Source organism: Galleria mellonella, unplaced genomic scaffold, assembly GCF_026898425.1.
Source record: "Galleria mellonella isolate WM207_F2 unplaced genomic scaffold, CSIRO_AGI_GalMel_v1 utg312, whole genome shotgun sequence".
Classification (NCBI taxonomy): Eukaryota; Metazoa; Arthropoda; class Insecta; order Lepidoptera; family Pyralidae; genus Galleria; species Galleria mellonella.
Window position 1 is genome coordinate 3024687 of NW_026442074.1, and position 13918 is coordinate 3038604.

The following is a 13918-nucleotide window of genomic DNA, read 5'->3' on the forward strand; positions in this document are numbered from 1 at the left end:
ATGGTTAATTCCTGATGAATTCATCATGATAGGCTAACTGGCCTGTTTTCATTCTCATCTATCACCGTTCACTGGTGCTACGCCAGCGTATCCCGTTAGCACAGGCAGGGTTACCATACACCCATAAAAAACACCCATAAAAAAACCATTCAGATATACCATACACTCATACTTAACGCACACAAACACTACACGCTGTCACCTAATGTTTTATAAGTATTAGTAAAAAGGGATTGTTACTTCAGTTCATAATAAAACAATGTAAAGAAGACGGTCATTGATTTTTAAAACAGATCAGCAAAACCATTTTTACAATAAAACAATGTAGTATTGAAGCAATATACCCAACCAGGTCGTCATTTGATTTTCATGGTTAATTCCTGATGAATTAATCATGATGGGCTGACTGGCCTTTTTTCATTCTCATCTATCACACTTCACTGGTACTCCGCCAGCGTATCCCGTTAGCGCAGGCGGGGTTACCATACCATTATCACCCATCAAAAAAAAAAACCTTAAGTACTACAACAATTGTATTTAATTTAATTTAACATATACCTCATGATATAATACACTTGCTACTTCAAGTCCTACCCTAAGCAACTCCAATTTATCATATTATCTACTTGATCGAGGTCACTTCTGTAACCCAAAACAAAAGACTCACAAACTATGTTGTTATAATTAAATTTATTTGATAGTGACAAGATGATATTAACACAGAAGTGTCTAAAACAAACAATATTAAATATATGTTAATCATTATTCAAAAAGTATTCTAACAGAACAGTCTTTTTTTATGCAACTTAGAATGGCAAACAAGCTGACGGCGCACCTGATGGAAAGTGGTAAACGTCGCCTATAAACATGAGCAGTACCTTGGACATAACAGAGTATAGTCTTTCACCCATAATACTTTTCATGCGTTGCCATTCCTGAGGATTCAGGTGTTATTCCTCTGCTGTACCCTGTAAATTCACTGCCATATCCCACTGTTCAAGCCGAAACACAGCCATGCAAATATAACTGATGGTCTACCATAAAATGAAATTCCGAATTTTCGGGCTCAATTTCGTGTTTTTGTTCGTACCGAAATCGACCCAGTAAATGGAACTTAATATTTCGTTCATCATAAACCCTATTCTAATAGTCCAGAGGAACGATATTTTAACATTTTTAATAATTTTAAACGGCATGCATTATGTAATTTTAACATCGAATTTCTGTTTCGTTCGTCCCCGAAATTTCGGAAAATATTTCATGGTAGGCCCTCTGCTTCACGGTAGAAAAACGAGTGAGGTGCCCAAGCAAACGACTTTTGTACAAAGTCTCCCTCTGGTAAATTTTTAAACAGTAAGTATTTTACATATATGTAAGTACTTCATATTTCCAAACAGCAATTTTTTTTATAATATCGAATGTTTTACTATTAATCAATATACCTAATTGCACATAGGGAGGAAAGGGATTATTAGTAATGCGGAATATCAGTCCCATTGCCAGCAATATAGCATATCAGGTCGACTTCCACATGGCCCCTGGAAACCATCGTGTTAAATTCCTGGTGTATTCATCACGATGGACTAACTGACCTGCCTTTTTCATTCAATCATCCCGTCACTGGTGCCTCGCCAACGTATACCGTTAGCGCGGGCGGGGTAACTATTCTATCATCATCCATTAAAGAAACCTCATAGTGGTTGGTTAAGCAGTTATGGCGTTATAAGGTAACAAACAAACATACTTTCACATTTATGAGTAAGGATAAGTTACGAAAAGATGTTTGTCACAGTGGGACTGATTACGTCATTAAACTTGTAATATGTTTACGAATATGTCCGATTCTTGCCGATTCGAATGGTATAAAACTCTTTTTACAAAACTTCGTCATACTCGTGAACGGGCGCTGCCTGTAGGGACTGGTCTGCTCTGATCACTGATTAGCAAAATATTATACTTTTTGCCTTACTGCGATAGACTGGACTAATAGTCGCGATAGACCGGTTGGCCATCCCTGCTATACAGGGGGGAAATGGATTGTTAACAGTGGAGTTTGACAGCCCCATTGCTAACAATATGCCTTATCACGTCGATCTCCACGTGGTTTCCCCTGGAAACCATCGGAAACAATTCTTGTTGAATTCGTCACGATAGGCTAACTGACCTACTTCATCCTCACCTATCATCTTTCATTGGATTGTTAGTAATGCGGAATATCAGTCTGATTGCCAGCAATATACCCTATCAGGTCGACCTCCACGTGGTCCCTTGAAAACAATCGTGCCAAATTCCTGGTGTATTCATCATTATGGGCTAACTGACCTGCCTTTTTCATTCAATCATTCCTCCGTGGTGCCCCGCCGGTATATACCGATAGCGCGGGTGGGGTTACCATTCCATTATCATCCATTAAAAAAACCCTTGCTATACATTATGTTATTATGAGTAACTAGCTACGTAATGGCTTGTCAATAACGAACAATAGTCGTTTTAAAGTGATTAGCATTAGAAATAGCAACAAAACCGTATTACTGATCTAAAAACACTATTGTCATGCATATTGACCGAACTACATACATAATAGTAGTGGACTATTTACAATCTTATTATATTTTTTTTATACAACTTAGAATGGCAAACAAGCTGACGGCCCACCTGATGGAAAGTGGTAACCGTCGCCTATAGACATGAGCAGTACCGTGGACATAACAGAGTATACCGTTTCGCCCATGATACCCCCCATGCGCTGCCATTTCTGAGGACTCAGGTGTTCTGTAATTTGGTAATATACGTAAGCCGTGTGGTCCCGGCATAGAATAGGCCACCCCTTCCTTTCCCGTGGGTGTCGTAAAAGGCGACTAAAGAAGTTAATTGGCCAAGGATAGGCAGTAAAGTCCTTCTTTAAATATTACACAAGCCTATCTGCGGTTGCCAAACTCCCTACCAAATGTGGCAAACTACTGCTAAAATCCTTCAATATGGAAGAGGCCTATGCTCTGCAGTGGCTAAATGACTGATATGATGATGAACGTAAATAACCTCTAACCAATGCTAATATACTATAAATGAGGAGTAGGGGGAAAGGGATTGTTAGTAATGGGGACTACCGGCCCCATTGCTAGCAATATACCCTAGCAGGTCGAACTCCACGTGGTCCCACTTGGACACCATCGTGCTGATTTCCTGGTGTATTAATCGCGATGGGCTAACTGACCTACCTTTTCATCTCACCTATTATCCCTCACTGGGGCCTCGCCAGCGTATACCGTTAGCGCAGACGGGTTTTTTTAATGGGTAATAATGGAACGTAACCCCACCCACGCTATCAGTATACACCGGCGGGGCACCAGTGAAGGATGATAGATGAGGATAAAGCAGGTCAGTTAGCCCATCGTGACGAACTCAACAAGAATTGTTCACGATGGTTTCTAGGGGGAACCACGTGGAGGTCGACCTGATAGGGCATATTGCTAGCAATGGGGCTGTCAAACTCCATTGTTAACAATACCTTTCCCTCCATACAGACGGGGTTACCATTCCTTTATCACACATAAAAAAAAAGTAAGTGGAAAGATTTACTGTTGCCAACAAGAACAGAGTAATTTTATTATACCTCTTAACGCATACTAAATGTACTCATAAAATTAGTATAGTAATAACTAATTAATACATTAATACCAGCTTTGTTATTTATCATATAGAGTTTGTTTAAGAATGTTACAAGACGTAATGCGATGACGCGCGCCGTATCGCCAGCTAATCGACATTGCAAGAGTGAAACAAAGAGGGGCGATAAAATTGTGGTTATATAAACGACAGGCTACGTTGACGATGATAAACGTAAAAAGAGAAGTTATCGCCACCTCACTGGACTCTGGCTAATGATTAACTCAAATAATGATTACGCTTTTTTTTTAATAGGATGATAATGGAATGGTTAACCCCGTACTTGCGCTGACAGTATACGCTGCGGGGCACCAGTGAGGGATGATAGGTGACAATGAAAAAGTCCGTTAGCCTATCGTGATGAATTCACTTGGAATAAAACACGATAGTTTCCAGAGAGACCCGCGAGGAGGTCGACTTGACAGGGTATATTGTTAAGACTTGGACTACTAATCCCCATTTTTAACAGTCCATTATCTCCCTAATTATTATTCTATCTGCTGTTATGTTTGTTGTATGATAAATTAAATTAAAGTGTAATATTAGATGACAATTCCGAGCTTGGTGGGGGGGAAGGGATTGTTAGTAATAGGAGGTTAGTCCCCATTGCTTTCAATATACCCTATCAGGTCGACCTCCACGCGGTCTTCACTGAAAACCATCTATCAACTGACCTACCTTTTCATTCTCACCTATCATCCCTCACTGGTGCCCCGCCAGTGTATACCGATAGCGCAAGCGGGGTTACCATTCCATTATCATCCATAAAAAAATCTAAGCTTGGTATTTAGATACCGTTTTCCTGGATACCTATTAATATCGCTTCATCATATCATCAGATTAGCCTTTAATTGTCCACTGCTGAAAAGACCTTTCCCTATTAAGGGAGTTTGCTAGTAGTTGTCACGTTTGACATACGAATTGGGAATCGCAGTTAGACTCCAGTGATGTTTTTAAAGGAACGCTACTACGTATCCCCTGACCATTATGTTCCCTTAGTCGCCCACGTTACGACACCCACGGGAAAGGAAGGGGTGGACCACACGGCAAATATTCCTAATAAATAAAATATAAGGTCTAGATTTAACATTGCAGATATATGTATATGTAGTTAGTAGATGTTTTCTCCCACGAACACTCCGGTTATGGAATGAGCACCCTGCCGAGGTTTTCTCAAGAGTCTACAGCATAGGGTTCTTCAAAAGGGGGTAAAGAGGTTTATTCAGGGTCGGCAACGCACGCGTAATACCCCTAGTATTTCAGGCATTCATAGGTTACGGTAACCGCTTACCATCAGGTGGGCCGTATGCTTGTTTGCCACCTCAGTGGTTTAAAAAAAAATCATTTAATTTCGATATCCTTTGATCAGTTATAACATTTTTATCTTTGGAAATATAAATTTACCTAAATTTTAAATAAATATTTCCACTAAATCATCATAATTCGAAAGGAAGTCGACTTAGTGACAAACTGACTTGACTTCCCTTCGAGTAACACAATACAATTGACGTAGGATGTGATGTTATAATCATTGTTCATATTGTTCATTGTTAACATTTGGTTGTTTTAAACTATTCAGATAGGATAAACTTAAGGATATATATATATATTTTTTAATTTATAGGGATGTTATGGTAACCCCACCTGCACTAACGATATACACTGGCGAAGTACCAGTAGGGAAAAATGAAAAAAGAGGTCAGTTTTTTTATAGGTGATAATTAAATAGTAACCCCACCCGCGCTATCGGTATACACCGGCGGGGTACCAGTGACGGATGATAGGTGAGGATGAAGTAGGTCAGTTAGCCCATCGTGACGAATTCAACGAGAATTGTTCACACGTGAACCACGTGGAGGTTGACCTGATAGGGCATATTGCTAGCAATGGGGCTGTCAAACTCCATTGCTAACAATCCCTTCCTCCCAAAAGGAGATCAGTTAACCCATCGTGATATGGGATTTAGCACGATGGTGAATACACCTGAAAGGGTATATTACTAACAATGAGGAACGGGTAGCCCGCATTACTAACAATCCCTTCTTCTAATATATAGAAACGCGAAGACGTCTACAGAGCTACTATGATACAGTTTACTGTTGACATAGGCCATTTTAGAGGCATTTTGCTAGTACTTGCAACGCTTAGCAGGCGAGTTGGTAACTGCAGTTAGAATTTGATGACCTTTTAAGAGGGACGCTGCTGTCCATTCCTCGACCATTATGTTCCCCTAGTCGCTTCTTACAACACGCGGGAAAGGAAGGGGTAGCCCATTCTATACCGAGACTACACTACCCCACGGGTTCATATCCGTTATAGAAGTCAGTTGAAAGAAATGAAATGAAATAAAATAAAATTAAATGAAATAAAATTAAATAAATTTATTTTGCGAAGAGCCAATCTCGTCGATAAGTGCCTCTTCCATAATGTTAAATAAAGAGATTATTATACAACTATAACATAAACTATTTATGTAAATGTTAATTCATAATAAAATTAGTTCCTAAATTTTAACAATGAAGTTAGAATTAACATTATAGATGTCGGTTGTGAATTGTGATTTTGACACAGCACTCATGTGTCGAGTTTCCAATACGCCTGTTGTACATTACGCGACCTTGTTAAGAGGACCGCCTTGAAGACAAACACGCGTGCGTGCGCTAGCCCTAAGGTTGTATCGACTCGATATCCTCTTCTTCATGTTTTCCTGTTTGCATTGCACGTCAAGTTATGTTACCTAGTTATGGCAGTCGGAATTTTTTGTGAGTGACTCATGTTAAAATGACATTTTAATAAGTGAGCATGTTTTAAGGAGGGTATTAAGTAACAATATGGATGGCTATGACAGAAGAAGGCCTAAAAAGACATGGATGGGCTATATCAAAAATGATATAGCCATAATGGGAGTGATTGAGGAAATGACTGCGAATAAACATGAATGGAAGAGAAATACATATTATTATGTTATGACGTCATAAGTGTAAATCCGAATTACCAATTATTTTACTCGATAGGTAAAATTTCTTAATTTCAGATGATTAATTTCAGTTAAATAAATAAATACACAAAAGGATTACTGAGTAATAACAATTAGTTCTTAAAGCAGTAATATCTAACGGTCAAATGCACTAACAAAGACTATGTTGGTATATAAGTCCGACATAAACAGTTAACGTACCATTTACTTTTATTATTCTTCGATTTTTTGCATCAAACAATAGTAGCTTTAAAACATAATATAACCGGCAAACTGAATGGGCCGCGTTAGTCGTGGTTTTAAATATTGTGCAAAAACAACACGAGGTCACACAACACGACAAACAAGGACGCACGTTGCACCTACAACGAAAATACGACTATAGGAACCAGTAGGGCAACTGAATTGTGATATGACTTAATCATTTTTACTTGCTTTGTTAACCAACCCAAAACAATGCTGGATTTTAAAGCGAAAACAAAAATTATTTATTTGTTAAAGCTCTAAAACTTGAAGAAACCCGAGAAAATCTGATATAAAATAATATTAAATTCCATAAAGATAGGAAAATAAATAAATGATACGGAAAACATAAAACCGATCTTTCAAATCTAATTTCCTGAAACTTACCTAAATATTCTTTAATCCACTTCTTTTTAGGCGGGGCCCTTGAAACTTTATCGTGATCCTTGACTTCGTCTTTGACCTGGCTTTGGCGGAAAGTCGAAGTGGACGGCATTTCGATCTCAGGTACGCGGGGCGCAGGCACGAAAGAGGATATTATTTGCTGCGACGGAAATCCATAGCCGCTCAAAGGAGTGCCGTTAACGGGGAATTGTTGATAAGTTTTCAGTGTTATCGGGATCTGTTCGACGATACTACCAAACTCTGTTTCCCTGGTATTGATAGCGATGGTGTGCACCGTGTCGGGATAATATTCGCCAGGAGATCCCATTGTGCCAAAAAATTCAGGCTCCGCGCGTCGTCTTCGGCAGCTGGCGGTACCCAGATTCACTCGGGTGGTTTCCATTAGTATACCCATTCTATGATGGGACACAACAATTGTTAACTATTAGTCCTCATTGTTTTAACCTCACTTACGTCCTATACGATTTTATCATAATTTAATAACAGTTCACACTTCACTTTCTAGTTTTTTCAACTATTCATATTGACGGCAATTAACGCTTTAAATTAATTAGAAATGTACTCATAGCGTGTGCATTTGCGAGGTCCTAATAAAAAAAGCTAATGTACATTATTCCTGTATTATTTAATTGAAAAATACGTCTTTGATTGACGCTATCTATAAAACAAAAGATAAACAGCAAATTTAATTAATATTGCAATAACGAGAAACACTATTGGTCTGTCAGATAAAAATCTGCATGATAACCTCTGCGTGAAAATTAATGGAACAAACACGAATTCATTTACTATTCAGTAAAAAAAAATAATAGTAATATAAAAAATAAATATATTACACACTTTAGAATTTTGACGGTGGCCAGTTAAATTGAAAATCTGTTTATATCACAAACAGATACACTACAACCAATAAAGTGGTAAGAATACGCTAAATTGAAAAATAAAGATAACTTATGAAAACATAATAGTAATAAAGATAAAAACATAATAAGTGAAATCAATAAGACAGTCTCAGTTGCTACCTACGCACAATAATATTTGTGAGAGCGCAAATGTGTGTGAGCAAGGCAGAAGGCAACAACATAAATGGGTGATATAAAATAAGCTAGGAACCCTGCCGTCGGCGATGGACGGAGAGGCACAGTCGCGATGCGCGGTGCTCAACAAGTGAGGGGAGGACGACGGACGATCGCATGGAATGGCCCGCCGGCACGTGCACTCTGTGCCCCGCGCGCCCTCCCTCCACTTGCCACCCGCAGTCGCACTGACAGTTAAAATCACCTCCTACTGCATCTTACCGTCCTGGTATCACGGCTTAACGAATTGGCAGACATAGTGGATTCAAATAAAAAAAAAGGAAGAAAACAATATTGAACGTAAATACAATCTAAAAAAACATTCAAAGAAACAATAAAGTAAATTGATTCCGAAGCCGAATGATGAAAACTTTTATGAACAAATAAAGATTAAATAACAAAAAGGAATGAATACATACATACAAGTTAATCGAATTTCACTATCATTTCCTATCTTGTTTTCTATTGAGAGAAATATTTAATCTTTATGACGCGAATTAATCAATAAATATATAGGATTATAGAATTTACAGTAAGTAAAATACAAAGTTAAATTCACAGGTGTTACCAATATGCACACTAGTAAAAAAAAAAACATTGTTATCGCTCGATTTTGTCAGCCTCGTAGTAATAGAGTTTACGTGTGTTTAGTAAACGGTGCTGATATCGAGCAATAACAAACGATGAATAGGTAAAACATTGAAACATTCTAGACCAACCTACGACTTTGGTTTAAACAGAAACAATAAGCAATGAAAGAATGAAAAAGTCGAATACATGGAATTAAAAAAAAGAAGAAGATGAAAAAATAGGCAGAAGAATGGTTGATCATTGAACATCATGTCGAGAGTAAAGTCTCAGACAGATGAACGGGCATACGAAGGAAATGCATACACGCGCGGATTATATAAGCCGATACGAACGACATGTGCCTATGTTTATATTATGTAATTGGCTACTAACACAGCGCGAGCCAGAGTACAAACATAATACCTAGCTAGGAGGCTGAACCATGGCACTTAATACGATCCTATTACTCATAATATGCGTCAATTATATTATGATGGAAACAAGACTTCCAGAATTATGTTCGTAATCTCTATCAATTGAATGTCGTAATACAACTATAGGTGCATTATTTTAAAATTTACCTAACATGAAAGACTTGGTAAAAAAGTGTAGAAACAGCTTGCAACCGAAACTATTTGAATTCAGAATGAGAATGAAAATATTCGAATTTAGAACGCGGAATTGTATCTGCAAGTAGCCTTTGCATTGCAACAAGCAGTTTTTTTGCTTTGCAAAGAGAAATGACATATTCAACTGTCGCAAAATTAGCATCGGACCCAACGTTATCGATTCTGAAATGACATAACCGCATAATATAGACACAAAAAAATATCCAGACGAACTGAAACCGTCCCTTCAAAAAATAAATACTCTCACAATTGTTTAAAAATAAGGAAATAGAAAACAGCTTATAAAGTATAATGGAAAAATTGCAGAATATAAGGAAAAAATTACAGAAAACTAGTTCACGAATAAATGATGGATTGATGAACTAGCATTTTTTTATTGTGCAATGGCATACTTATGATCTACTTTAATGATATATTTTATCCAATTTAAATAAAAGAAAATCCAATAGTTTACCAGAATGATCATGACATTGTCTTTTAGAAACCTGGACAGTAGCATGAACATCATACATTAGACTAAATTAACAATGCCATCCTCTTCGATAATGCCTGATCTGCGCAAGTACTTTTCATGTGAATATTTTATTATAAAATAAAAAAAGTATTTAAGTCTTAAGCAAATGAAATTGTTGTTATGAGCCCAATTTGGTCTAAAGAAAGTTACAAATTTTAAAATAATACAATAAAAAGTATAAAAATTGAGAAAATTTCTTAGGATACTCGATAAATTGTTAATTCTTGCTAAAGCCGTGATGATGGAGAAAAAACAACATATTGAGAGCATTGATACTGAAATATGGCTACAAAGGACCAATTCAAGGCTGTATGCGCCTTGTTCTTTGCCTGTCCAATTTTGGACGACTATTAAAACAACAACAACAACACGAAATATGCCAACATCATAATTATTTGTCAGTTTCCAAAAACAATTTAAAAATTTTCATTGTCTCTGATTGATTATTCAAAAAGTGCTCTACTTATGAACCTAAATGTTATTTTCCAAAACGAGTTTGCCATCAAAATTTAAATTTTAAATCATAATTTAATAAGTATATTATTGTATGATTAATGATTTAGTTCGTAGACAGAGAGACACTTTTTAAATAATCAGTCAAAAAAGAAATATTTAAAATTTATAGATAACTATGACGTTACATTACGTCAAGCTAAAATTATTAGTGCTCTTAATTAATCTACCAATTACTGATATTATTCATTTAATATCTAATTTCATTTGCTATTAGTGAACTGACAAATTAAATCTTAGTCGAAAAGAAACTTTACAATCTAATTAATTACAAATTGATAATAGCAAATTTTCGTCAAAGGTAACAAACAATAATATTTCAACACGCAATATAAAAGACGTAATCTATTACCACATTTGATAATATTACCATATTTGAGAAAATGCAATTAAGTATCGAATTAAATATTAATAATAATTTTTAAATTACAATTATTACAACAGAATGAAATTATAAAGAAAAATAATATAAAATTAACGATATCAAATATTGACATATGAATAAATAAATAATAGATATAATAGTAAAGAAAGAATAATTAAAATAAATAAAACAACCCAAATACTGTTAACAATTAAAGGAACAAGGCACCATACGTTAGTGGAAGAGAAAGAAAGTTCTAAAACTTCGTACCAAGCCGATTAGCCAACACAGTAATAGTAGGATAATATCATCCATATATGGAAGAAAATATTCAGCAGAGAGACTAATCGATTTTTATAATTTTATTATTTACTTTAGGATACTAAGACGATAAATCCATAGAATATTATAATTAAATAAATTGAAGAAATTCATTTACCAATACGAGTACTGAGATAAAACGCATTGTCTGTCTAGTTATAAAATAATTTGAAAACGACCAAAATCGAAATAGGTGGCAGGACATTGTGAGAACAAACGATGTTCCGGAATATTTCACCAATTTATCCATCCATATTTAAAGGATTTTTACGATGATAAAAATAAGCCCGTTATCAGATTTTCAACATCCAATCGTGATTGTATAAAGGCCCGTCTAGATGCGATGTAGTGACAGCGGGAGGCGCAATGATGCCGCCGGGTAGCGGCTAAACAATTAGACGGGAAACAGCGAACAGGAGGCGTTGTCATGTGGCACTCGCTAATTACTCGGCTGCACCGGATCGCGTCGTGCACGTGGGGCGCGCCGCGCAGGTGCCGCCGACCTCGCACTATCTCGTCTCGCCACTCGAGGCCGCGATGATAACGCACGCTATTTTCGACCACCGTCGTCAGCTCGACAGCAGTGACCGTCGCAAACGCAAACGTAAAATTACCACGAGTTCTCCCAAAACGAATAAAGTGCAGCTAGCGGAATATCCTCGGCGAGGGGTCGCGGCGAGTACGATTTACGCGAGCCTTCTCGATATCGGCATGTCGCGATAGCAGATGAGAGAGCGACAGTCAATTTGCGGAGCCGACCGCCGTCGACACAATCCGCTCGACGACTGAGTGGCCGTTGAGGTTCGCGGACGGACGGCACCGTCTCAGAGGAAGGCGGACGAGGCGGGAGGAGTGCGACCTCCGGAACCCAGCGCCGATCGTCGCGAGTGAAACCGACGGCGGACGAAATTGCGAGGAGGGAAGCATGCGGGGGGCGCGCACGCGGTCGAGCGCAACGCTCACTGCTGCACCGCTCTCAACACTTTACATAACGCTGCACGGACGATGTGCGTTGTACTCGACAAACTCGCTCGCACCGCCTGTAAAATGAGGTCGCCTCGACGGCCGCGACGGGACACACACAGAATTTAAAGAGGCAGCGATCGGTCGTAGGTGATGAAACGACTGCATTAGCACGCAGATGACGTGTTCCAAGGAGTTAGTCGGTCGCCGACGGAGTCACTGAACCTCGGTGCCAACCAATAAGGTGAATGGAACACTGCAAGTATTGCAGCCGAAATGAACACGACAGTGTGAAACGACGACGCCGGAGACCACTGTACTTGTACTATAGCAGTCCGTAGTGTTTCTTTTGCACGATGCTATTTAGCTTTCTAATAAAATTAAACGTTTCAATAGTAGACTTGTCATTGAAAATATAAAAGATCTCAGAGCATTGTATAGAATTCTACATTCCTTCTACAACAGACGTAACAAAAAGATTTTCAACCTTACTGTTTTTATACAGTAAATAAGTAACAACATCCTTCAATGCAATAAATCAATTCCAATCACGTGAAATAAAAAATAAATGAAAAACATAAACAAGGCAAATACCGTTTTACTTCGTAGAAACATTAGACAGAGCTGTGTTGTACATTATGTCATGTTACTAATCTCACTAATAGGATTTCTACATGTGTCGATCTAGTACTCTGGCCTCCTACGCGACACCGCATTGCGCGAATGATACTGGCACGTGTTATCTGTTATATTATTATAAATAGTAAATATCTTCATACATATGAACAATACGCGAACGCTCGAACAGTAAAATCTCAGACCATTTTACCCTTTGTAGCCTGAAATTAAAAATCGCCAACAAATTTTGCCATAAATCTGATCACCTACTTTTGAGGGAAATACATTTTTTTGGTGATTCGTTCGTGCATATGATCCGTGATATAAAGGCATATAAATAAAATCTAAAATAAATCCAGGTGTAAATTACTATGAGGGACATGATAGTTAGCATTTTGGATATACTTTATTCTTAAGATAGCTACATATTACATTATAATAAAGTAGGTCCATCATTTCATTATATATCTGTATATCTTAACCTGTAAAAAATAAATAAAAAGAAATTATACTGAACATTCTGTCAAAAATTATCTAGTTACCATAAACGTGGTGAACGACAGGATAGATCTATATCGCAGGAACGGCTTGATTTTAATGGTGGCAGCCAATAAGGCTTCCGTCATGAAGCCTTTTTATTGTTTCAGTGTTGGATTTAACCAATTGAGGCAAATAATCAAGCTAGTATTTCTAGAGAACTGATTGTTTCGTTGAAAACCGTGCAATGTTAGTGAACTACATACGTTCAGTCACGTAGGTTTCGATTGAAACGAATAGTGATAACTGAATTTTGTAACCTTATTTATTTCATTTGAAAATAATAAAGCTCCAGGAAATGTAAAGGCAGGACATAAACGACTGTATATAAACGTGTAAAAGAAGAACATAACAGTGCAACTCGCGACAAGTGAGAAAAATGGGGAGAGCAGGGTGAGCATTATTTGGAGTGCAACTCACAGGAACACATAAGCGCTGTGGGTGCAGGTTCCGATAAGGTGGCAGCTAGGGGACAGGTCGGGCAGGGAGAAGGGGGGAGGGCGACGCATGCGTGCGGCGGCT

The 13918-nt window shown here is 37.7% G+C and overlaps 1 protein-coding gene across 3 annotated transcripts in view; it reads right to left on the minus strand.

Annotated features, from left to right (window-relative positions):
* Positions 1-13354, minus strand: part of LOC113515239 (max-binding protein MNT-like) — a 44572-nt gene extending 31218 nt beyond the window's left edge. The window contains exons 1-2 of one of the 3 annotated variants that reach the window (XM_052896169.1): positions 11893-13354; positions 7274-7878 (exon numbers count right to left, since the gene is read on the minus strand). In XM_052896169.1, the coding sequence (XP_052752129.1) occupies positions 7274-7685 (412 nt within the window). In that variant the 5' untranslated portion in view covers positions 7686-7878; positions 11893-13354. The remainder of the gene's footprint in view (positions 1-7273; positions 7879-11892) is intronic. The other 2 variants (XM_052896168.1, XM_052896167.1) reach the window with 2 other exon arrangements.
* Positions 13355-13918: the final 564 nt, after the last annotated feature.